The 25,675-nt window shown below is 37.0% G+C and overlaps 1 protein-coding gene across 1 annotated transcript in view; it reads right to left on the bottom strand.

The window, feature by feature from the left end:
• The window catches only part of LOC139131718 (transcription initiation factor TFIID subunit 1-like), a 35,722-nt gene that overhangs the window by 7,404 nt on the left and 2,643 nt on the right, over positions 1-25,675 (bottom strand). The window contains exons 4-29 of the mRNA XM_070697917.1: positions 23,321-23,691; positions 22,400-22,603; positions 21,213-21,389; positions 20,227-20,494; positions 19,496-19,606; positions 18,466-18,572; positions 17,755-17,937; positions 17,030-17,149; positions 16,544-16,717; positions 14,347-14,520; positions 13,008-13,198; positions 12,515-12,629; positions 11,449-11,590; positions 10,512-10,642; positions 9,162-9,239; positions 7,569-7,721; positions 6,696-6,818; positions 6,055-6,230; positions 5,334-5,457; positions 4,764-4,937; positions 3,918-4,054; positions 3,254-3,413; positions 2,336-2,541; positions 1,743-1,851; positions 1,175-1,273; positions 213-305 (exon numbers count right to left, since the gene is read on the bottom strand). Of these exons, the coding sequence (XP_070554018.1) occupies positions 213-305; positions 1,175-1,273; positions 1,743-1,851; positions 2,336-2,541; positions 3,254-3,413; positions 3,918-4,054; positions 4,764-4,937; positions 5,334-5,457; positions 6,055-6,230; positions 6,696-6,818; positions 7,569-7,721; positions 9,162-9,239; positions 10,512-10,642; positions 11,449-11,590; positions 12,515-12,629; positions 13,008-13,198; positions 14,347-14,520; positions 16,544-16,717; positions 17,030-17,149; positions 17,755-17,937; positions 18,466-18,572; positions 19,496-19,606; positions 20,227-20,494; positions 21,213-21,389; positions 22,400-22,603; positions 23,321-23,691 (4,100 nt within the window). The remainder of the gene's footprint in view (positions 1-212; positions 306-1,174; positions 1,274-1,742; positions 1,852-2,335; positions 2,542-3,253; positions 3,414-3,917; positions 4,055-4,763; positions 4,938-5,333; positions 5,458-6,054; positions 6,231-6,695; positions 6,819-7,568; positions 7,722-9,161; positions 9,240-10,511; positions 10,643-11,448; positions 11,591-12,514; positions 12,630-13,007; positions 13,199-14,346; positions 14,521-16,543; positions 16,718-17,029; positions 17,150-17,754; positions 17,938-18,465; positions 18,573-19,495; positions 19,607-20,226; positions 20,495-21,212; positions 21,390-22,399; positions 22,604-23,320; positions 23,692-25,675) is intronic.

The following is a 25,675-nucleotide window of genomic DNA, read 5'->3' as shown; positions in this document are numbered from 1 at the left end:
ACCTTCCTTATAAGTTAAAGTTAAACTTTACAAGTTATACTGTTTTATTCACTCTTACGAAGTGAATAAATAAGTCTTCATTATTAAAAAATATGGAATTTTGGTAAATCTTCCTTTATGGGGAAAAAAACCAGGAAACTTTTACACTCAGAGAGTATTAACAAATAGTGGAAAAAAACATCAGTTAACAGGAAGGATGGACAATAACTCACATCTCGCATAGTTTGTAAATCCATTGGTCTCTTCACAATCTTGTAGTAATCCGGCACAAGACGTGGATTGACAGGTTGGTGAAATGGATACGTCTGTGGATGCAAACAGCAAATAAATAACCAATTTCTAGTAATTTGTGGAATCGTATCATGAAACCATTATGCATATTAAATCCAGAATTCCAATGGACCATGGTACAAACAAAACCACATGCACAAAAACAAATACCCGTTTTCCATATACATTTTTACACATGGGTTGGTTTGTACTAGCATCACGTAATCTCTTGGGCGCACTGAGTCTCAAGAACACTTCGCGTCTTTTTTATTCTTGAGTTGAACCATTGGTGTTGAAAAATTATAATACTTAACATACGCTTTTGCAAAGACTATGAATCTTGCAATTCCAGTCTCTCTAAGAGACACCAGAGGGACACTCAAGCACTCTTACTGTAATAAGAATCGGCCATTTTCATAACCCCTACATGACCATACACAGTGGTAATTTTTTGTCGGTATGAGTCCACAAGTTTGATTGAAGACTGTGACCATATTCACTGAATTCTGAACTGATTTGGCACTGTTACATATATCTAAGCAAATATTTACGATTTTCAAATATTGAAATATGAATACCAAATATCAACCAAAAAATGTAAGGGTGTAAAGACATGTAAGGATATTTAAAAGGCATTTTTTGATTCTCACCTTTTTGAATTTTCTCATTAAAAAATGCACATTTTGTTCTGAGCTACACACTGCATTGCATTAAACCTGAAATTTTTTCCAAATTTTACAAGATGGAACTGACATGGTTATTAGGATATTGCTGAGAACTGATGAGTTCCTTCATTGAAAAGACTTTTCATCTGCCCTTCATGTTACTTTTCATCCAGGCATTTTTGTCACAAAAAGGGTGAAGTTGGTTGAGTGCAAAGACACAAATCAATTCAGCCACTCACAGTTTCCATATCTCTCATGGTATTCAGTATCTCTTCAAGCATGGTTGACATTGTGACCAGTGGATCTGTTCGTCGACGATTTGCAGACTTGTTAGGTCTCTGGCGATGTAAATCAGAAAGAGATATTGTCAAAATCCCAAGTAATATTACACTAGGATGATTCTACTCTCCTGTATCAGATCAAACAATGTAGGATTAGATGTTCTGCGTAAAAAAAAAATGCTTATTTCACTTCATTATTCTGTATCCATTGCATAACACACAACGTAATAGAAAATGTAAGAAGATGACGGTTAAATCCTGTAAAAAATTTTTCAGATGAATGTAGCTGCAGGCTTCCCCACAAGGGGATTTTTAGGGATGGGCCACCCATCTGTTTTTAAAGCAATTTATTCATATGCTAATAACCATACAAAAGGATACATTTTCACAACCAAAGAATATGGCAATTATGTATTGTTATGTAAACTGACTGTCCCTCTGATTTTCCAAGCTGTGGAGAACACTTATTAGAATGAGAAATTAGGATGCTCTGAAGAGATCCATGAAGTACATGTTACATTTTCACCTTTAAATAATCACAGTGAACAACGGTTCCAGCGCGTCGTCTCTTTTTATTGTGTACAGACTCCTTGGGAAACTTCAACACCAGCGACTTCCTCTTCAGATACTCAGCACTGCGGAAATGTGAGAATCAAGGTCATTGCATGTACACCAGACTCAATTTCAATGTCTCAGGACAGTGTAACCCCTTCCCCTCCCCCTAGCATTGACCCTCATCTATAGTATCATCCCTGTTTTTTTTCACCTAGGTACCACTGTACTGCTGAAAACAATGGGACTCTACCACAGCTCAGCAGTGTATGGACAAATGCATCATTGATCAGACAGCTGCGTATTGGTTTCAGGTGTACTTCATGATCTCCATCATGGAAAGTGACATGATTATCAAATCATGAAGAGTCAAAGAACTGTGTCCCATTTTAAGATTCTGTTTACACTAGTTCTTGGCTGAAAAAAATCAAACCATTTTGCAAACTGTTTCAGGTGGTAGACATCAGCTGGCAATTGTTTAGACGGAGACAAGAATGCCCAGTCATTGCCATTTCAACATTTACATTAACTTCTAAACATTTCTCTGATGCCTGTGTTGGTACTCACTGATCAATAACAGACTTGGCAAGTGTAATCTTGGTTCCTTCAGTTTTCACCAAATCATCATCATCTAGGAGTGCCTTCTCTACTTGCTCCTCTTGCTCCTCCGTCATGGCAACTTGGATCGGATTGGACGGAGTCGCCTTCTGATACAACGGACATTCCTTATTTGTTCTCATGTGACCAATGGCTCCACAGGCACCACATTTCAGCTGCACAAAATAATTGCCATAAGAGACATATTGATTTGTAATGACCACATCAGTTTTTTTGTCATGTCACACATCACTGTTCCACCCTTTGTGATTCAGACAGACTAGGGTTCTGGAGGAGTATGGCTATGGACAATATGTTTCGATGTTGACAACATCAACATGATAACTTTCACAGATAATTCATGAACAGTTGCACTGCAAACTAGCAAACCAAAACATGATTTTTTACACTAAATTTTAATTTTATTTCGATTTTAATTAAATTTCCATTCTAATTTAAGAGCAGTAATCTTATTTGCATGCAATGTATAAGCTATACACAAAGCATGAAGGTTTGATAGTTTTTACTTGCTAAAAGTACACATATGAAACAACGGGAATCAGAGCGTTGTTAGTACTGTAAAACTCAAGCAGTTTCGGTATCTGTTTCAATCTATGTACTTTTCAAATGTTTTACACAAGGCAAGCAGCAGTCATGAATATTCATATCAACTGAGTCTGAGCATTTGGAAGAAACGCACACTACAGTACATGCAAGCAGGTAGCCCGAACGTCAGTGAAACACTGCATGCTTGTCACTTATTGGTATGAAGACTCTCCATGTATAGGTAATGATAACCTGTCATTGCAAACGTCAACATTTGATATACACCAGCAGTTAGAAATGTTTTGAAATGCACACTAAAGTGACAGAAGGAGAGAGGCATACCTTCAAATCAGGTTTAAATTTCTTCTTCTTTGGTGGTTTTGGAGGCTCATTTTTCTCCTTTTCTTGATTTCTCTTGATTCTTCTCAGCTGCTCCTGGATTCTCCTTCTCTCTTTCTTCATTTCTTCTCTGTGTTGCTCATCTTGCAGGGCGAACTGACGTCTGGAGCAGTCCGAAACAAAATTTAAAAGTCTGTGAGTGACCTGTCTATGGAGTTTATGGCGTTTTGCACAATCAATAAACACAAAATTGTTGACAGCAGTATAGTGCATGCTTGATTCTATCATAAATTCTCCCTCAAAGTAGGTCCAACCTTACCGTCACACCGCAAAGCACCGCTGTGAGTGCTGAGCTCATTAATGCCTTCATCTAACTCCAACCTGACAGACTGAAAAGCAACGTAGCGTGTGCTGGGTTCTGTTGTCAGTTTTCGCCGAATGTGAATATAGGTCCAACCTTACCATTGCACACTACTCAGCACTACTATGTATGTGCTGGGACTCTCATCTGTCCGATCTAACCTGACCATTGCAAAGGAAAACGCACTACAGCATGCGTTGGGCTCTCTGATCAGTTTTCTTTGAGTATAAAATCTAACCTTATTATAGTGCAAGACACAGTACATTTCCACTGATTTACAGCTGACATGGAAACTGAACCACTCACATGAAATTTCCGTCTTTGGTCTGTCTTATCCTCACATAGGTGTCAATGACCTCTGGTTTTCTGACTGTTTCTATACGCTGGTACTCTTTGCCGTCTTCATCACGGAAAGTACGGTAAATCTTCAATCTCCTTCCAGTCTGGAAATGATCCAATGCAATAACAAATCATGTACAGATAACAGATGGAGATGACAGTTCAGTATTGCATAAATGTTATGTTACTTCAGTCAAATAATCAGAGATGTTTGTATGGGAAATGACTTGATGAGAATGGGTCCCTTTTGATTTCGCTATTCATCCTTATCACTTTTCAAATTTGTATCCCTACATAACCATCAACACGAATCTCCCAAAAAGGGAGAGATATGTCATGTACCAGGAGTTAATAATCCTGCCTCACTTATTGATAACACCTTGGATATGAATATATATGGGGGGGGGGGGGGGGGGGTCCATATACACAAAGTCACTTAACATTCAAGGACTTTCAAGGACTTTTTTAGAAATTTTCAAAGACTGTTTAGCTCCAAAATACCATTTTTCAACATATCAATTTTACAATATATCATTATTTATGATCTTGCATATCATTTTCACAATACCATAACTGATCATCTTGTCATTTTTTTCAAAATTGTCAGTGGATTATCAATTTTCCAGGGCTTTCCAGGACTCCATTTCATTCTCAAAGACTTTCAAAGACAATCCACAAGGCTTTGAAATTCAAGGACTTTCCAGGAGCATATGAACTCTGCATTCCCTTCATGATGATGATACGGACACCACAGTTTTATAGGTGTGCTACTTGGCTAGGCAAACACTGTATTAAATCAAACCATGTACTCACAAAAGATGATCCAAAACTGACAACTGATGTCATATCATCATCTTTAATATCCTTATTAGAGCTACTGGAGCCAGGTATGGGTGTATTGGAGCGGGATTTTCCATCTTTGCTCTCCTCACCCATCAGCATTCTTTGCAGTTCCTTTCTCTCTTGTTCCTCCTTCTCATGTGACAACTACAATTCAAGAAAAAGAAACAGGTAAGAAAACAAATACAATATTTCATTGGAAAAAATCAAATGCAACTCTAATCAAATGAAATCAAATCAAGAAGAACTTAAACAGAACTTGAGCTTGTTAATTGTCAGCAACACTTCTCTCTGAATATAAATAATAAAACAAGATTTTTCTCGGCCTGTTTGTTTTCCCTTCAATATATATGTCTGACCTGACTAGCTAGCTAGCTGTCTGTAGATTTTTGTTGACGGTTCATAAAAGATCTTTGGCCAACAGTGGTTTGAAGTATATTTCACTCAATTAGAAGAACAGAAACATTCAAATGTAAGTGTGGATTTGACATCGCTTCCAAATTTTTGTCAAAGAATAAGTGGATATATTTTGTGTATGGTTACCTGTGAGCTTGTTTTCTTGTTTGATAGCATGCTTTCAATGTTCTTTTCCATTTCCTCAAGGTCACTGTCATCGCTGGAACTGCTGTCTTCATCAGTGGACAACACCTCATCAGATGCCAACACCCTGAAATGTGGAGCTCTCTATGGTTACAAAATAGCTGTTACTACGGTTACAATGCAATTTCAGTATTTACAACTTCAGCTCACCAGTGTGGCCAAAGTACAGAAAGATGGCAGTGTCCATGGTTGACATGGTAACCACTTCTCTCATCACTTTTGGATAAGTTGGTGGATGCCGGTGTTTGTCTGACCAGTGCTGTGGTTTACTTCTCAACGTGACACATGCTTTTATTTGTTCATTCATTTAGAGTAGCAAATATGGTGATATTGCAGAGACTGTGGCCGATGGATGAGGAAATCAGCAATTTTCATGACCCTCTCTCTTCCTACTTTACCCAAAAGTTATTGTAACTTATATATTTTCAAGTAAAAATGCATTTTCTCACAGCAAAGTGGTGAGTTTCAGATACTTTAATAACACCATAATAAATAAGAGGATGCCAGCTCATGTAGCAGTCATGAAAATGGCAAATTGTGACGTGACATCAAAATCTTTTCAAAAGGCAATTAATCATCAACAGTTCACCTACTAACTCTATATTCCAATGTATCTGATGATGGCCTGAACATGGATATATCGTGTTTTTTCCCGTTTACTCACTTGTTTTGAAGGTCAAAAATTCTCTGACACTCTTCTTTGTATCTTTCCTGATGTTCAGCAATGCTGAATCGGTTGCCGCGGGCAAATTTGCTGGTGGTTCCCTCGCCCTGCTTGGCTTGTTCCGTGGACATTGTCCTGACAACATCAATGACTTCCCAACGTGATAACTTTTTGATCTGAAAACATAGTTGACATTTGTTGATACAAATATGGAAGCGCTTCCATGCTGGTGCACAATAAAACTGGAAAGACCTATTCATTCACATGTTGAAGGACTTGCTCTATATTATATTGGATTGGCATCTGAGGTCATCAAAAATTTTGGGATCAGCAAGGACTTGAAGGGATATTTCAGGTCGAAAATGAAATTCTTCAATCAGAAAATAAGATAAAATTTCGACTGGAGAACCTTATGGGCTATCAGCCTATGTGTATGCAGCTACCTACTGTATTGAATCATTGGCTGTGGCAAAGTACCTACTCAGTTGAGAATTTTCATGTAGTCTACTTCAAGCATACTGAGTGTTGTTGGTTCTCATTAACCAATTCCCCCTCAGATCTCATTCTTTAGGATTATTGCATTATGACCAACACCAAAGGCAGATATTTCAAGAATTAACAAAACATATTATATCGTATACCTCATTTTCCACAACACCAAACTTTCTCAGCAGTGCCTTGGCGTCTTTCAACGAAAGCCTTCTGAGATCTGCATCGGTTCCAGTCACTGTTCTCTTGACAGACTGGGGTGAGTTTGTGTCATCCTGTGAAGGCAACAACACATTGGCTTGCTGTAACTTGATAGATATTTCTTATTACATGACTACCTCTCAGATGGTAATACAGAGTATAATTAGTACAGGATGTGAGTGATCAAAACAGATGAATTCTGAAAAGGTAATGGGTAAACTACAATATGAAAAGTAACTGAAAAAATCATTTCCTCCATTATTCTGGAAATACTGCTTCTGTTTTGCACCGTCAAAGTATCAACTAACTGTTCGAATGCTGTAATTTTTCCAACCAAACTTTTAGTGCAACATTTTACCAATTTTTATGAATTTTTCTGTAATTTCTTTGATAATTTTAGACCAAATGGACATCACAGTTCATTGGCCACAGCTTTTTATCAAAATTTTGACAAAAATCTAAAAAAAATAACAGGGGTGTATTTTCTGAAGGTTATAAAAATTGACTTTGGCACTCAAAGGATTAAGGATATCCTTTCAAATACAAAAGGAATCCTTAACCTGTTCACCATTTATAACAGTTGGTTTAGGGGCAAACCAATGCGGTGAAAGGGTTAATGACATGGAGTTACAAATCTACTTCAACTGTGACTTTCAGTGTGTAAAACCTCTCTTCACTCTATCTCATAGGACAATCATTTATTTACTTTGCAGTAGAATCTCTGCAGCCCTCAACAGACAAACTGTAAAAGCAATCTTATTCTGTCAACTAAAGAACAATATGGGAATAACGTAATTATGTGCACATACATGTAGGTTGCTTACCTTCTGTTGTTGAGGTTTGTTCGGAATCTTGATGTAAGAGAATCCCTCACCAGATCCCGTCGGATCAGCTATGGGATCAGTGACTGCTAACAGACATTTACCTCTCATTGCTGAGATAAATGCCCTGGTGGTATTCCATGGAGCTGCGCGTACCTAAAATGTCGGGATAAAATTTTGCTGAGAATCAATATACATGTACAACAAATGGACCGATGTGCTATCCTTGGTTTAAGTGAATGCTCCAACCAGCTCAGCGCAAACAACACTGCTGTACTTTGCCTATAAGTTCAAATACTGCTTTATTGGAAAATAGGGTGCATGAAAACAACTAAACAAAGATTGGACTGAATTTTCCTCTGTTGACAATGAGGGCTTCTGTATGGAAAAGTAAAGTTTACGCAAAGCTTAGCCAAAACTTACAACTTACTTTTTAAAGCTCTTCTATACTTTACTTTACTTTCAACTTAGTTTATAATCAAAAACTGTTTGTCAAAGGTTTCATTGCACCACATCCTAACTACACACAAGTACTACAGCCGTGAATGTTTGATGCCTCAAAGGAAATTGAACAATGTGAGTTCTGTAATGTAAAATGCTGAAAATATTCAAACTGATGCGCAACATCCTAACCAAACATAAGTACTATAGATGCGAATGTTTGATGCCTCAAAAGAATTGAACAACGTGAAGTTTTGAACTGTAAAATGCTGAAAATATTCACACCGATGCCATGTCACATTTGGTAAGGGATACACACAGAGACTACATATATCAGTACAAGATACACACAGAGACTGCATATATCAGTACAAGATACACACAGAGACTGCATATATCGGTACAGGATACACACAGAGACTACATATATCAGTACAAGATACACACAGAGACTGCATATCGGTACAGGATACAAACTGAGACTACATATATCAGTACAAGATACACACAGAGACTGCATATATCGGTACAGGATACACACAGAGACTGCATATATCGGTACAGAATACACACAGAGACTGCATATATAGGTACAGGACACACACAGAGACTACATATATCAGTACAAGATACACACAGAGACTGCATATATCAGTACAAGATACACACAGAGACTGCATATATCGGTACAGGATACACACAGAGACTGCATATATCAGTACAAGATACACACAGAGACTGCATATATCGGTACAGGATACACACAGAGACTACATATATCAGTACAAGATACACACAGAGACTGCATATATCAGTACAGGATACACACAGAGACTGCATATATCGGTATGGGATACACACAGAGACTACATATATCAGTATGGGATATACACACACACAGACTGCATATATCAGTACAGGACACACACACAGACTGCATATACACTGTATCAGTATGGGATACAAACACAGACTGCATATATCAGTACAGGATACACACACAGACTGCATATATCAGTACGGGATACACACACAGACTGCATGTATCATGATATCTGTGATGTACTCAGAGATTGCTGATACCGTGATGTATCTAAAATGTACACAGAGACTGCTGACATCATAGGTATCCATGATGTTGCAATACACACATACCTCATCATCAATCTTGACATCATTATCTTCATTCTCATCATCGGGAGCAAATAATGATTTCTCACCATAGCCAGCATCCTAATAGAAGACAGTGTGAAATAAAACAATAGTGAAGCTCTTTCATTGAAATCTATACATTCAGGTATATACATGTGTACAAGTAGTTAAGTACTGGATTTTAAGAAGCTATATGGTAGTCAATTGTACCGAGATTGTGTTTATTTGCATATTTTGTTTTTGCTCAAAAAATTTGCTTTATCTCAAATGAACAAAACAATTGCACTTTGAAGTAAAATTTTGAGAAAAGCAATTTATCATCACAGTAGTTTAGACCCATTTCCTCCACTCCCCTCTCCCTCCCCCAACATATGAAATGGTTCGTCCCTTAGTGTGCAAGACATACTCTATGCTTTCATAATCCACACAGCCTTTTGGTTCATTAGTAACAGCTTAGTAGTACAGACTTTCCAGAACAGGGTAAAAACACGCCAAGATCTTTGATCTGGGAGTTGTTCGAAAGCAAACAAAATATGTGTTTGAAAGACAGAAGTGTGACAGACAGCAACAGGCTAATATTGACCCTTGTAGCTTCCTATGTGTGATTGTGCTTGAGAACTGGACAGTTTTGTCTTTGTCTAGGTAATAAACATTTAGCCCCTTTAGAACTGCAAAATAAAAGCTTCTTCAGACAAACAAGCAGATCAATGCCCTCTTTCTCCAAGGAGTTCACAGCTACCTGCAGGTAAAAATTTACTGGAATCAAGCGCAATACTCCAGCAGTGATCCTACAGTTCAACATATCTCCCTTACTATTGATTTAATTTAATACGCTATCCATTCAACACCCATCACCTTTCATACCAGTAATATGGATGCTTATCTTTTGAAATATCAAAATTACATTAACATTGTTAGTTGTTCTGAACTTCAATTAGAAACATTTGAGGGACGTGCCTTCAGCAGAAAATAAATATTCAACCAGATTAGACTTGGTCACAGTAGGATTATATAAAAGTTTTCTAATGTCACCATATTCCCTTAATAATATGATTTGAAGAGTGCATGTGCAAACACATTTACTGAACAATTGAAACCATTATGAACTAACAAAAATTCTATTATTAGTCACTTGCTTATTGAATATACATTATATAATTAATGGTAATTACATTCGAACTTCAGAGTCATTGCAATATAATTGCTTGAACATTTAAATGTGGCCATCTTTGTGTGTTTTTATGTGATTACTCCTGCCATGATTCAATTTATGAATAATTTTCCAATAAGATAGCTTTAATATCTATTCAAAATCTACTAATCTAATATAACGGTAAAAGTTTGTGTGTTAACCTTGAGCCTCTGTTCAGCAGCTAACATGCTGGCATATGCACAACACTGTTCAGGAGACACCATGGCTCGGATCTCTTCCTCGGTTGGTAAGCGGAAGTCTGGCTTCAACACCCACCAGTTGGAATCCATGCCTGTGAGAGGAAATACAAAGCTCAATGGAAAAGGCGGCTAATAATGGAAGATGTGAGATGCTTCCCTGTAAGAAACTCTAATGACAATAGACTGAGAATTTTAATGCATTCCCAGCAGTGATTAAGTTATGCCAATATAGTGTGAATATAGTATATAGTGTTTGATAGTGGCCTTTCCATTGTACACAGTCTTTGGCTTTGGTGAGTTCAACTCTTTGTAGTCAGAGTGACAACTCTCCTTTCAAAACTGAAAATTCAGTTGGGACTATGGCAGTTCATTTCACTCTTAAATACCAAACCTTGGTCCATGATTGAAGTCTGTTACAGTGAAAAAGTACAATTAATCAACAGCATATCGGTAGTTCTGGTCTTTGTTTGTAGGCTTTGATGATAATACTATTGTTTCCTCTTGAAAATTTTTCTCAATCCTCAGAGAAAATATTATGAATTTATAACGTGGCTACTGCTTTCCGGGAAATTCATGGAAAACAGCACCTAAGTATCCAGGCAGGCGTTTTTGAAAAGTTGTTCACGAAAGCAAAATGATACCTGGCCTGATAATTTATTCCTCAGGTACTGCATACCGAGTACAATAAAATATAACAGACACTGGACATCAGCTATTTGGATATCACAAAGGGCAAAGAAATGTACACATGTGTCATGATGTAACACCATGGCCTTGGTCATTCTCATCTGTACCGTAATTTTATTGAGAAATTGCTACTGGCCAAAAATTCACCTGCCCTGAGCCAAGTCAGTGGGAGGGTATTTCATACTTTGGCTACAGACAATAAATGGCATACCCGTTCTTTTGAAATCTGCACACAGCTTCAGCCTTTTTCTAATGCTGCTTTCAGAGTGGGTGGGAAAAGCTCTCTTGATGTCTTCCATCTTGATCCTCCTTGGTTTATCTTTGCTTTTCCAGAACAATCTGTAAATGAAAACCTGAAAAAAAACACAAATTTATAATATTTCCTGGCATAAGACTAAATGCATACTGTCAGTAATCTCCTGACTTAGAGAACATTTTTTCAAGATTAAGGTAGAATGTGCCTTACAGACAAATATATGGACTCTCAAATTTTTACAATAAATTTTTGGTCTGCTGCTTTAGTGTGTTGGTTTATTTTGAAGCTTATTGAGTAAATACCTTTAACGTTTTCACTGGCTTAATTTTGTGAAAAGAAAAAAATTTATTTCTCCCCATAGACTTTACACAGGGATGGAAGCCATTTTGAATGTCAATTGTCGGTAAATGTTGGGTTATTTGTTTCTCTAGTACAAAATTTTGTGACCCCTGATTTTTCTTCTTGAAAGGGAGTGATTTAAAATTTCCTTAAGGAAAGTTTTGGAAAAAAGTTTTAGTCTTTTAATTTTGAGGTGTACCACCTTAACCCTTTCACCCCCAGTTCCCTGTATACAGGTCCAACTTTACCATAGAAAACGATGGATTTGGGACAAACCATGGTGGTGAAAGGGTTCCAAAGACTGGCACTGAATATTTTGGTAAAGTATGTAACATTCATCATATGCAGTGCTTCGCTACTGACTTTTAAAATATTGATTTATACTGTAGTGCTGCTACCGGTACTATTTATAGATGACACACTTGCCCTTTGACAAAGTATGGTATTTACTAACAACCTAGTCTTTTCCTGGTATTCTTATCACAATAAATGTTCTGTATCTGTAATATATCTAGCAATTTCTCAAGAAAAGGAATGTAAGTAATTATCATGATTTCATTTCGTTGAAATATAAATCAAAGATACCCACTCACATGGATAGATATACAGTAGACTGGGTTGCCCTAGATTAGACAAAAGGGCACAGCAAACCCTGGCATTATCAGGTCGGGGAAGAGCTTACCTGCAGGAAGTCTCTAATATGGTTATTGGCTTTCTTGGAATTTGGACCTGGTACTTCCATAAGTGGACAAGTCTGACCGACAGTGTAAATATCCTCAACTTCACGGATGTAATAGCTGTAAATTTCAACCAAATGTGCAATGTTAAAATGAAAATTCCAAAAAGTTGTTGGAATAAAAGATCATCGATGGACAAATTTTCCATGGATCAAATTTTAGACAGAAATTTGTGATGGTGTTACAACAGAGGTTGCCACCATGCGCCGATATGCTTTGATTGTCAAATCAGATGTGTTTAAAATTTGATTCATACACACAGCAAATATGATCAAATGATTAAATAACATGAACATGCACACTTTTAAAAACCTCCATAAGCATACACTGATTATCGCATTTTGAAAACTCTTCATACTTTTGTACATTCAGTTCTCCGTGGTACATGCAGGGAAAAAAAGAAAAAGCATTGCCAGATGTTGACTCTAGGTGGCTTACCCTTGTCTGGTCCGGATCACCAGGAAGTCAGTGACTTGCATATCGTGACGGTAGATTGGGGCGCGGAACAGGTTATTCTCAAACGCCTGCAATGACTGCCCTGGTGCCAACGATCCAAGGAACGGTGAAGAATGGGCATAGCTGGTCTCTCCAAACTTGTACTCCACAGGTTTGTGATCAATGCCAGGTTTCTGAAATGACAAGCATGGACATCAAAGTCAGTGATCTGTGGCATCAACATGTTTATACTCAATGAAACTCACAGAACAAAAATATTGTATCAGCATCATCAATAGCATTCTTTCTTGAGTGTTTTTTCTCAAATTTATTTCCTTACAGAAGACTATGGGAGTTGCATATCCTGGTTGAACAGGAATGTCCCACATAACGCTTACCAGCAAGATGATTTTTTTTTTTTGTTATTCATTTGGAAATGTTCTGCCCCTTCCATATTTGTTTTAATTTTTAGGTCAAAAAATATTAATATTGTACTGTAGGCGGTTTCAAATGATTACAAAAGCACACACAAAAGCACTATCAAATACTTGAAGGACCATTAGCTGTTTTGATGATTTGTCACCATTTTTATTCCATATGTCAATAGACCTTGTTCCGAACCGCGCGAGACATTCCAAGATATCGCGAGAATATGTGGTTCGCAGTGGACATGTTCCCACAACACAGGACAAACTGCGTAAAACAGGACAAGTCGCTAATTACGTTAAACACTGCATAAAATATATGAAGTTGCAATCTTTGCTCAGTTCTGCACTTTTTCTAGTTCCATACAAAATTTGACTTGTATTACTAAGCTGGAATCCTGTTTCTACGGGCATGTATTAAAGTCTTGCGAGATCTCGCAATCAGCGGAACATCGTCTATTGCAACCTCTAGTTCTACTGCCTGAAGCATGTTGAAACACCAACTATTTAACTTGTCAACATAGCGTCTATACACCTCCAATGTTTATTGTTTAAATCTGAACTCTAGTCTGCAGCAGAACGCCAACAATAACAATACAGTTCACAGACGTACAGCCTGAGTTGGCAAACTGAATACTGTATATCTCAACATACTTTAGGGAGAGGAACAAGAAACTGTACTTGACATTAAAAACAAAAATAGTGAAAAACTCATCAAAAGTTACAGCTAGTTGACCTTTAATAGTACCAGTAAGTCACAAATGTTTCTGAATTATTACATTGACAAGCCCTTGTTACAACATTACAGAATACGACAGATTTCACTTGATCATACTGTATGCACAGTAGGCCTACTTTTCGATGAAACCACTTGCTAGATTTCACATCGACATCGACAACCGCAATGGCCAACTTACCCTCCTATAGAAGTTTTTAACCTTTGTTGCCATGCCGACATTCATGATGTGAGGTGGGTATTCCTCACAGTATTCACACAGGAGAAGTTCACCGTCCATACCGGTCAAGTCTTCCGGCGTTCTCATGAAGAACATCTCACCACCACCTGAAGCAAGCCTTTCCTGTTCTCTTTCCTGTGGAGTGACACAAATACATATACTTGTTGTTTAACCTTTTTGCCCCATTTTCTCTGTGTAGAGGTCAAACTTTTCCATGGAACACACAGGGACTGGGCCAAACCATTGTGATGAAAGGGTTAAGGAACCTTTCGGTCGGTATATCATCATGAGAGAGGAGCAGAACTTGTAGATTTGCCAAGTAGTTAGTGCATAGACCCTAAAATAATTACATTTGTTTACACAGATTACATAGAGAAGTTAGTGCATTGACCATCATAATGGGTTAAGGAACCTTTCGGTCGGTATATCTCAATGAGAGAGGAGCAGAACTTGTAGATTTGTCGAGTAGTTAGTGCATAAACCCTACTGTCTTTGGTTGGTGTCAGTTAATGACACTGTTTGCATACAAATGCTCTAATAGCTATAACTACATGCTGATCACTACATGCCGATCTATAACTACATGCTGATCACAATAATTTCTAGGTTTGCTGTTCAATATAACTATATGCATGACATTTCCTGTGGCTGATAGATATCTGGACAAATTTTATCTTTGTGTCGCTATGTGTATTACTGGAGTTTAGTCCTCAGATCCTCTGACGTGTTACTTTTATAGTTTCCATCAGAACATCTGTGGGCAACAATTTACCAATTTCACCATTCCTGTGTGGGTAGTTTCTGACAGTCAGGTCAAAAATTTCAGATAAACATTAATTTAGTATATTGATTAATAATAAAACTATGATGTCATTAGGAATGAGCACTACATAATTCTTGTTGACAATTTTCTTTGTTTAATAGATAGAGCGACAGAGTTTTCTCAAATTACAACACAACTTTGAAAAGTAGCTTGTATTGCATTATCAACTTTGCAGTCCATTTTATTGTGGGCTGAAGAGCACTGATCATGCATCTACAACACTCAAAAGTAAACACCAAACAAGCCCACCACTGTTCGTTTAGATATCATACATCTGTTCTTGAAAATGAAAGGCAACGCTAATTTACCTTTTTAAGATTCAGTTTTATTGTTCTCTTTGTAATGTTTCTTTTATTGTTTATTGTTTTCCATTTTGTCATGTTCTATACTTTTGGTGTGATTTTTAGTATTGTCATTTAATACATTCATTCTATTTCCTCTCTGCTTTTTTTCATTCCAATTTATTGTTTTGAACTTTGTTCTATTCTATTTATTCAATGCATGGAAACCCATTCAGGTATGCATTGACTTAGAGAAATAAAATGTAAACGTAATGTTTGACAGTTTTCTGTAACAAAGGGTAACTCAATGTTCTTCCCAGGGCAATAAAAGCAGAGCAGATAACAAAGACAAACTCATTAACATCATCACTTTTACTGTCATGAAAATTTCTAGGGAGTTAACTAACTGCTCACACAACTGACTGCTTTATCTCCATTCTACACAAACGTAGTGAATCTTTAGATGTGTTCCACTATAATCGTTTGTATTTATGTCTTTATTTCCACGTAGTCTGCTTATGCAACTTAACGTCCAACTGTTACAATGTAAAAGTAGAATGCACATTAGGGACAGATATTCGGACTCTTACATTTTTACCATACTTTTCTGATCTACCACTTGTGGGGGCTCATTTTAAAGCTTTTGGTGTCAGAAGAACTTTTATCATCTTAGATTTTTGGAAATACCGGTACTTTCTCCTTTGAGATAACACTGGGATGGCAGCCATTTTGAATTTCAAATATTGGTAAATGTTAGGTAATTTCTTTCTCTAATGCCAAACTTTTCATAGTTACCCCTGATTTTTATTCTCAATTCAGTAAGAGTATAGTTGTGGAAAGTTTAGTAAAAGTTTCAATCTTTCACTTTCGAGGCGCATACGATATTAAAATATATAATTATACTATCCATCTCTGTGCTTATTTCTTATAACCAGTAATCTCCAAGATTTTGCTTGAAGTGCAATCATAGAAGTGTACTACAGTGATCATTTTTGCCTGTGTTTATCAAAAACTATAAGTAAAACAAGGAAGACAGTACTACTGCCTGACTTACCTTGGCTTTCTTCTTAATTTGCCTGAGGAGAGGATACACTGGGTGTGAACCTGGATTTGACAGCAGTCCATGCGAGTAACGTTTCAGTTGTGGCCGATGAAATAGTCTTAGTTTCATAGGTCCGTAATGAGTTGGGAAGAAAGGCTGTCTCAGTTCGAGGGCTGGTGTGGAATGCTGGAAGTCAGATACCAAAAGTTATATTTGTGAGTGTAACCATACACAGTCCTCCTTTCAACTGTCCATGCGCGTACTCATTACGTGAACAACTTTTTCCCACTTTCCAAAACATAGACTAAGATAACTTATATTGAAACATAAGTGGTTATTTCAAAGTCAAGAGGCTCATGGTTTAAGTTGTTTTAAATGTTTTGTATACATGAAATGCTCTTGCCTTGATATTGCCAACAGCATTCCACATTTAAAATCTTACGTAAAGCTTTCAAAGTTTACTGCCACATAGATTCTGGATACAAAATAGAAACTCACCTGTAACACACCCGCCATGGTTGTTCTCAGTGAATTCTCTCTGGTTTCTTTGGGATTGTAATACTCATCATTGGAAATGTTGAACATGTCTTTTCTTTCTGGTTCACTTAGACTCTGGTTCTGTAATTGGACACCGAGATATATTTTACAAATACCTTTGTAATTACGTGTAACGCTGTCACTGCAAATTGATTTGTCTGGTAAGGATCTGCTGCTAGAAACATCCAATCAAAGCAATTTTGGTTGGCATTGGTCCGGTTTGTAGTTGTAGTCACCTGATCATGATCTGTTGACTCAAGGCTGCTCAATCCATGAACATTTACTCTGTCAAAAACTCTAAATACCTATGATTTGACACTTAAATTTTGTCAAGAACTTTGGAGAATATATTGAGGAAATCAGAACTGTAAATAACTGTTGACAAAATGCAGTAAATATATTAGAAAATTTCCACATGAATTTTTGTGTTGTTCTTGTCATAAAATAGGCTTACATGTCAATAAATGTAACCTTGCCATATCCAATTATGAGTATTTGCAAAAAGCTACATTAAGCATCATTTAATGGGACAAATTTCCAATAAAACTTCCACAGATATCACATGCAACACTTCAGTAGCCAAATTTTGTAAATGACACTAACTACCATATCACCCATAAAGCTTGATGAGATAAGATTGTGGGATGATTTTCATTCATCATAAAGTCAGTGAAAGTAGTTCTTACTTCCTGTTCTGGTTTGGTAACACCAGACTTCTCCAGCAAAATCCTTGACCTGCGGGGTTCTTTCTTTTCCTTGGCTTGGGCAGTTTCCTGATTGGGATCAGGATCATCCGGGATACCCAGCACAAGGTTTTCATCATTGGGGTCTAATTCCATGATCAATGGTGGCGGAATAGTTTCCATATTCTGAAAAAAAAGCAAAGGAACAAACTTGGTGTCTTCCTGCTTGTTTGTAAATATTGCCATTTTCTGCCCGGCAAGTGAACTAAACTAATATCGCAAACCAGATTCTCTATGCCTACACTTGAGGGATTCATTATTGTTAAATATTGTTGTCCTAACAGCATATATGCTAGAGCTGCTCATTAACATCACAGAAGGACTGAAGTCAGGAATACCAATTTCAGAAAGTAATTGTTACAAAGCTAAATTAATTAAGGGAATGATGATATCTGAGTGTTTTGGTAAATTCAAAACATGTTTGTCTGACTTACTGACAAATCTTATTACAGACCTCCTTTGGAGACACAGAGGAATATATGTGCAGTTGACCTGACAATGGCACATGGAGGCTAATAACTGCCCCTGATGCTGACAAGGCCATAGAGTCAAGTTCAAAAGGACAAACTTAATAGAGTTTCTGTAACAGTCTCTGATAGACTGTACATGCATATTTCATTTTCAAATGCATGTTTGAGATCCATTACTACAAACCTCTGCATCCCAAATCACTTTATCTTCCCATTTGCCGTACACCAGCTCTTCATTTTCCACAGGAAACATGGAAAACCAGGTGTGTTCTTCTTGTTGATCCGCTGAAGCTGAAAATGAGAAAAGGAAGGTGAAGATTTACTGTCACTGAGGAGCAAGGATGAATTGGAACTTTGTGGGAAGGGTTCTTTCACAAAGATGAAACCAAAGCTCGCGATAGTTAACAACAAACACATAACTATTCATTGAGAAACTAGTGGACACTGTAAAATGACCCTCAAGTCGTAACTATGTTATATTGAGTCTGAACAGTAAAACAATGCTTTCATTTTCCTTAAAGGTATACAGTCACCCGTAATCTAAATATGCCCATACATGGTCAAAGGGGCATTCCTTGGTATTCAAAATGCCCATGTGAGGGCGCTGTTTTTAAAAAGTGGCCACCTGTTTAAAATCTGTGATTGGTTAGATTTTCTCTTTCCATGGTAACTGTGGCAAAATTGGAACAGGTGACAGTATACCTTTAACAGCAGGAAATGTAACACAGAATTATGATTGGTTCAAAGTAACACTAAACATGCAAGTCATTGGCTAATATGCCCTACAAGGTCATGTGCTATGAAAAAAATCACCCGTACAATGATGTTCAAACGATGACGTCAAACTAATTAAGGCTCCTATTCCTATTTAAACATCAAGCTCTAACATGCAAACACAAGGCAAAGTAAAATATCACTGACATCAACAATCACCAATTATTTCAGTCTCTCACAGCAGACTTCTACAGTGAATAGCAGATCTCAGATCACAGGATTGTAGAGACTCCGACTGTATCAGAGATTCCAAAACCGTTTCTCATTTCAGTAACACTCATGTCAATGCAAAACTCGAAGATCTCCAAAACGCATTTCTCTCTTTCATGTTTCTAAAATTTGACAGTCCATAAATTATCAAAAAATACACTTACTATTTCAGGTTATCACTTTAAACATGCATGTTTGGATATTATCAAAGAAACATCTGACATACTCACCATTATGGTTCAACTGCGGTTGTTGTTTGGTCATCTGAGCAACAGTCTTTGTTTGTATGGGAGTGATCGGAGGTGGCACCTTGGTGTTCAAGTACTCAGCATGTTTGTTACCTGAAATGAATAGTATACACCAAATACATACTTGGGGTTACACTTGAGCTTTACCTTTGTGGGATCAAAAATTGAATATAATGTGAAATTGATGTATGCATCATGACCATATCATTTGAGTTTGCTTGAAAGCTATACCTTTGTGTAATCAAAAATTGAATACAATGTGAAATTGATGTATGCGACACGATCATATCCTGCCATAATTTTCTACAAATTTCCCACATGTGACTTAGCAGTAACCATACAACTATTACTGACACTGTGATGTAACACTTTGTAATAATTTGATGGTCTACAATCTGACAGAGCCAAGATGATTCACAGCAGAGTTCATCTGATGACAGTGAAAATTCTAGTGCAGTCCAGGAATTTCAGAAAAATTTTTCTCAGGTGGATAAAAAGTGCCCTTGCTGAGAGACGTGGCTTCGTTTGCTGACATTTGCAATCCACGCTTCAAGCAGCGGGGAGCCAACACACTAGAAATGAATATCTGGACATTCATGCAGGATGCTACAGTATGCTGACTATCGTTAGAGGGCGCCCTTTAAAAAACTGCCCTTTCTTCCCAAATGTTGCCATTAATCCTTGACATGCCCAGAAATCATTTTCCTACATACCCATATGCACATTATAGAGGTGAGCTGTCCTATTAGCACTTGTGGGAATCCAACCAGCTTTGCTTGTTGCCATGGAATTGATCACTTTCTCTTTTATCTCCTCTCCATTCCAGACGACATCATCCTCCCACTGTAGCTGGGTCACCATCTCAAAGCATTCATCTGTCGGATTCCAATCCTCACTCTCGTTTTCTTTGTTTTCTCCCTCTTCATCAACGACGTCATCTTCTTTCTCTTTCTCCTCCTCTTCTTCTTGCTTTACTTCATGCTGCAAGAATGCAAGTTTATGTAGATGGAATGTTGACATAATCTTACCTGGTGAATTTCACAGTGTAGCTGAGGAAATTGCAAGTAACAGTCATATTATAACCAACAGGGGTAGGGGGTGAGGGGGTAGGGGGGTGACACCCACATCACATCATAATGTTTTGGAGGCTGATCACAGTACATGACTAAGATACCTTGACAACTATAAGTGTTACGAAAAACTTATGAGAAACGTCACTGCCTCATAAATTCACATAATCTGACTGAAATGACCAAATGTGTTAAAAGAATAAAAAAGAAACCCTATGAGTGAATGTGTATACATTTGGTTGTTTCCATACTTCCATATGGTTTCAGCTAAAATATTTCCTTCAGTGAAAAAAAGATTGTCTTTGTAAGACTCCTTGATTACAGATTTTACAGGTATGTATATGCATAGAGTAGTGCATGAGTGTACTTAATTCATACTCTTGATGTTAAGATTGCAGGATTTCCATTGGCTATGATAGTGAGATATTCTGCTTTTCTGTTTTATGGGACTCATCAAAGTATGAATTTGGTAACCAAGCAGCCAGCATAGTTTCCCATTTATACCTACACCTTCATAAACTTTTTTTCTCTATTTCTGTCTGTAGAGGCCAAACATTGAAACAGAATGCAATGAGGCAGAAGCGAACTACTGCCACGAAAAGGGTTCAATACAAGATATACATTCCAACCTTTAATCTGAATCCATAATCAAAATCTTCACCAGTTGGCTCAACTCCTATCATATCATACCAATACTGGGCTGGTCCGTACCTCCACTCTGGAATTTGTGGCTTTCTCTCTGTCTCCTTCAACCCACTGCCATCATCTTGAACCCTGACGGCTTCCATAGGTGTACCATGGCTGATCTGCAAAGGCACACACAACACTATGCTACAATAAAGACTGACATCACATTCATTTTACAGCAAAAATATTTTATATTGCTGATACCCTCCCAAGATGTTTCACTCAAACATGCAGATGCAGTTCAAAAGCTTTCACAGCATATGATTTAGGGTCCAACTACTGTTTGCATACACATGTGTGATCATATTCACTTTCTTTCCAACTGCATTAGGTACACAAATAAAAAAACCTACATCCACTTTTCCATGTATACCCATGAGCAGTTGCGTTATTTTCGGTCCTACTTGATAAATTCAGTCAATTTTTTTCTGTTTTTATTTATTTATGGGCATGTGTGTAATCAAAAATAGTGAAAAAAGATATAAAAAGTGATGCTGAAGTTAAGGTAGTATACACCTCGAAAATATAAGACCTAACTTTTTCTCAAACTTTCCTCAATGAAACTTTCAATCATTCTCTTACAAAATCAAAAACAAAATTCAGGGGTCATGTGCAAAGTTTGGCGCTAGAGAAACAAATTACCTAACATTTACCCCAATATTTGAAATTCAAAATGGCCACAATCCCTGTGCTAACTCAAAGGAGAAAAATAAAATTTCCAATTTTCAAAAAACTAAGATGGTGAAAATTTTTCTTACTCCAAAAGACTTATGAGCTCCCACATTAAAAAAATCTAGTCTGAATATCTGTCCCTGAGGTGCATTCTAACTTAAAAAAGTTTCTTTAATGCAGTGATCTGAAGACCATATGATGCCTGTCAGAAGTTGAACTTCTCTGCATGCTTTCTGATAAATCAAAATTATAAAAATTTTGTTATGATTTTTAATTCTCACTTGTAACATTTATTCAACCACTAATACTTTTTCTTGGGCATGGAGGAGCATTCACAAAACATAAGTGGATAAACATAATCAGGATGTATTTCAGAAGTAGGGTACATCAATTGTTACAATGATCAATTTCATCAGAAACATGCATCATTTACATATGATGATGGTTGACCTCTGACCTCATCATCTGTCATGCACTGATCAGGTGTTGGCATTGGCCTTGGTTGGAATTCCCATCCAGAACTTTTCTTCGGCTGACTTGCTTCCTGCTCTGTTTGGCCATCAGCTTGTTTCTTCTTTTTCCGTTTTCTCCTGGCACCTCTCCATATGTGAGGCTGTGATGTGGCTTTCCATGCTCCAAATAGTCTTGAAAACCTTAGAACCTGTGTTATGTAGAATTCAGGACATTATTAAAGGGACAAAATCACACTATCTTTTCAAATTAATTTGGTAACCCTTGTTCCTGTGAGAAGCTATCTATGTTGTTCTAATGACTGAACCATTGTGAATTACAGAGTAAGAAGTCTAAGGCCAGCCATATGGAGAAATGACTAGCAAAACAGCCAGTCATTTGCTGAAATCGTAAACAGTTTGGCGATTAACTTTGCTGATAGCATGGCCACTGTAAAACTGGACGTAACAGTTATTAGAGCTCCCCCTTGTAGAGAGCGCCCTCTAGCAACGGATCTTTCAGTCATGAGTGACAGTGTGATAGAACAGTGTCTTACCAAAACTGGTGAACAAAACAAGATCATATTTTGTCTAATAAAGTTGAGATTGTCTTAAAATTCCATGAGATAGTTTAATATCATTAGCGTTTTGTATTTAAAAGAATTTTCTGTCATTGGTTGGTGATAGCTGGCTCCATTATTATGTTTTGACACACACAGACAACATATGTCAATTTGGTAAGATAGGTAATTGCAGAAACACCCTGAATATGCAATGATGACAAAATTTAAACTTTTCCTCTGTCTCCATGTGTGACAACTGGTAATCAACCAACCTACTGGAGTAAAGAATTCTCAAATTCTTTACAAGAAAAACATTAGCAGAGAGTTGATAGCAACAAGCATGATGAAATTATTAAATTTCTTCACCTTTCCAGGTTTAAATTCAGGAAACAGTTCAGTTACGCTTGGCATTATCTTTTTACCACTGGTATCTGACTTTGGCAGTTGTATACTACCAGTCACTGTGCCTGCCTTAGTCGCAGAATCTGCTTTCTTATCAGCTACTGCAGCTACATCTTGGCCATGGCTAGAATTCCCAGAATTCACTCCCGTGGTCGAAGGCTCTGTAAGTTGACTGTCACTGTGAGCATCCTGTTCTTTTTGATTTTCAAAAGTTGGTGTTGGTCCCTTGACAGGTGGGGGCGGCATTAGTTCAGCATCACTGGTTGGTTTGGTCTTCTTATCGCTGGTGTCATCATCATCTGCATCATAATCATCATCATCATCATCTGCACCACCTGTGAAGAGATCATCAAAAATTAATCAACAGTGCAAATTTCTAAAGCTACTCAATAAAAATGTAAGGCGACCTAGCGGCCGATATAGCTCCGCTGTGTTTATGTACAGAATAACTATTTTTGATACATGTTGATAAATAAGGTGGAAATCTTGATAACTCAATGCAGTGGCCAGAAAAAAGTGGCTAAAATAAGCTGCAAAATACAAAATTGAAGATTTCATCATACTTTGAATATATCACATCCGATCATCCCTAAGAATATATCAACCAAAGCTATCTGATGAGTAGTTTTTGAGAATAAAATAGTCCGACCAACAATGGCAACAATTGCCCCCAAAAATAAAAAATTGCAGATTTCATCATAATTTCAAAACATCACACTTAGTTCATATATAGAAACCTGTATACCAAATTTCAAAGCTGTTAGACCAGTACTTTTTGAGAAACGCATTTTTTGACCAAAAATGGGAAAAATTGCCCCAAAAATTCAAAATTGCAGATGTCATCATTATTTCAATAAATATCATTTAGTTCATCTATGGAAACCTGTATACCAAATTTCAAAGCTATCAGATAAGTAGTTTTGGTAATACACATTTTTTGACCAAAAATGGCAAAAATTGCCCAAAAAATAAAAAATTACAGATTTCATCAGAAATTCAATATATATTATTACTAAGCTTATCTGTAGAAACCTGTATACCAAATTTCAAAGCTATCAGACCAGTACTTTATGAGAAACACATTTTTTGACCAAAAATGGAAAAATTGCCCAAAAATACAAAATTGCAGATTTCATCATTATTTCCATAAATATCATTTAGTTCATCTGTAGAAACCTCTATACCAAATTTCAAGCTATCAGATGAATAGTTTTGGAAATACACATTTTTTGACCAAAAGTGGCAAAAATTGCCCCAAAAAATACAAAATTACAGATTTGATCAGAAATTCAATATATATTACTTAGTTCATCTATAGAAATCTGTATACCAAATTTCAAAACTATCAGACCAGTACTTTTTGAGAAATACATTTTTTGACCAAAAATGGCAAAAGTTGCCTTAAAAATGCAAATTTGCATATTTCTGCACAATTTGAACAAATCTGAAATAGATCATCCCTAGGGACATATGTACCAAATATAAACGCTATCTGACCAGTAATTTGAAGAAGAAGATTTTTAAAGATTTTTTTACCAAAAATGACAAAAATTGCCTTAAAAATACAAATATGCAAATTTCACCACCATTTGAACAAATCTGATTTAAGTCACCCTAAGCAAACTGCATATCAAATTTCAAAGCAATCGAACGAGCGGTTTCAGAGAAGAAGATTTTTTTACCAAAAACACCAAAAAATGCCCCAAAAATACAAATATGCAAATTTCACCATGATTTGAACAAACTGAAGTGAGGTCACCCCAAGTGAACTGCATATAAAATTTCAAAGCAATTGGACTTGTGGTTTCAGAGGAGAAGGCAATTGTTGACGGACGACGACGGACGACGGACGCCAGACGACGACGGACGACGGACGACGACGGATAATCAACCTATTTGATAAGCTCCGCGTTGCTGACAGCGGAGCAATAAAAATGTAAGGCCAACACTTTGTTAACTGAATGCATATATGCCTACTCCTAAGTGTATCATGTTTCAGATCATCACCTTGTCAGCTTTATGTAACAGCAGGAATAAACAGAGAATGACAGCAGATAGATATCAAAATCATTCAAGATTCATGAAGCATAACACTGAACAGACCTTTTCATCCCAAACTGCTGAAAGGATGAAATGTTCATGTGTTAAAATGATCAGCCCTAGATCTGACACAGACTAATAAGTCTAACTGGTCCATCATGACTTATATCAATCTGAACCTTTGCCTCAAATGTGTTGTCTGCAGACTTTTCCTGAATATTTTCATGGCACAATAATTGAATTGGTTTTCCCCCACACACATTTCAGTTTAGTTTTCCC

This window comes from Ptychodera flava, chromosome 4 (assembly GCF_041260155.1).
Source record: "Ptychodera flava strain L36383 chromosome 4, AS_Pfla_20210202, whole genome shotgun sequence".
Taxonomy (NCBI): domain Eukaryota; kingdom Metazoa; phylum Hemichordata; class Enteropneusta; family Ptychoderidae; genus Ptychodera; species Ptychodera flava.
The sequence above is the reverse complement of the archived record's forward strand: the minus strand, read 5'-3'. Positions and strand labels throughout refer to the sequence as shown.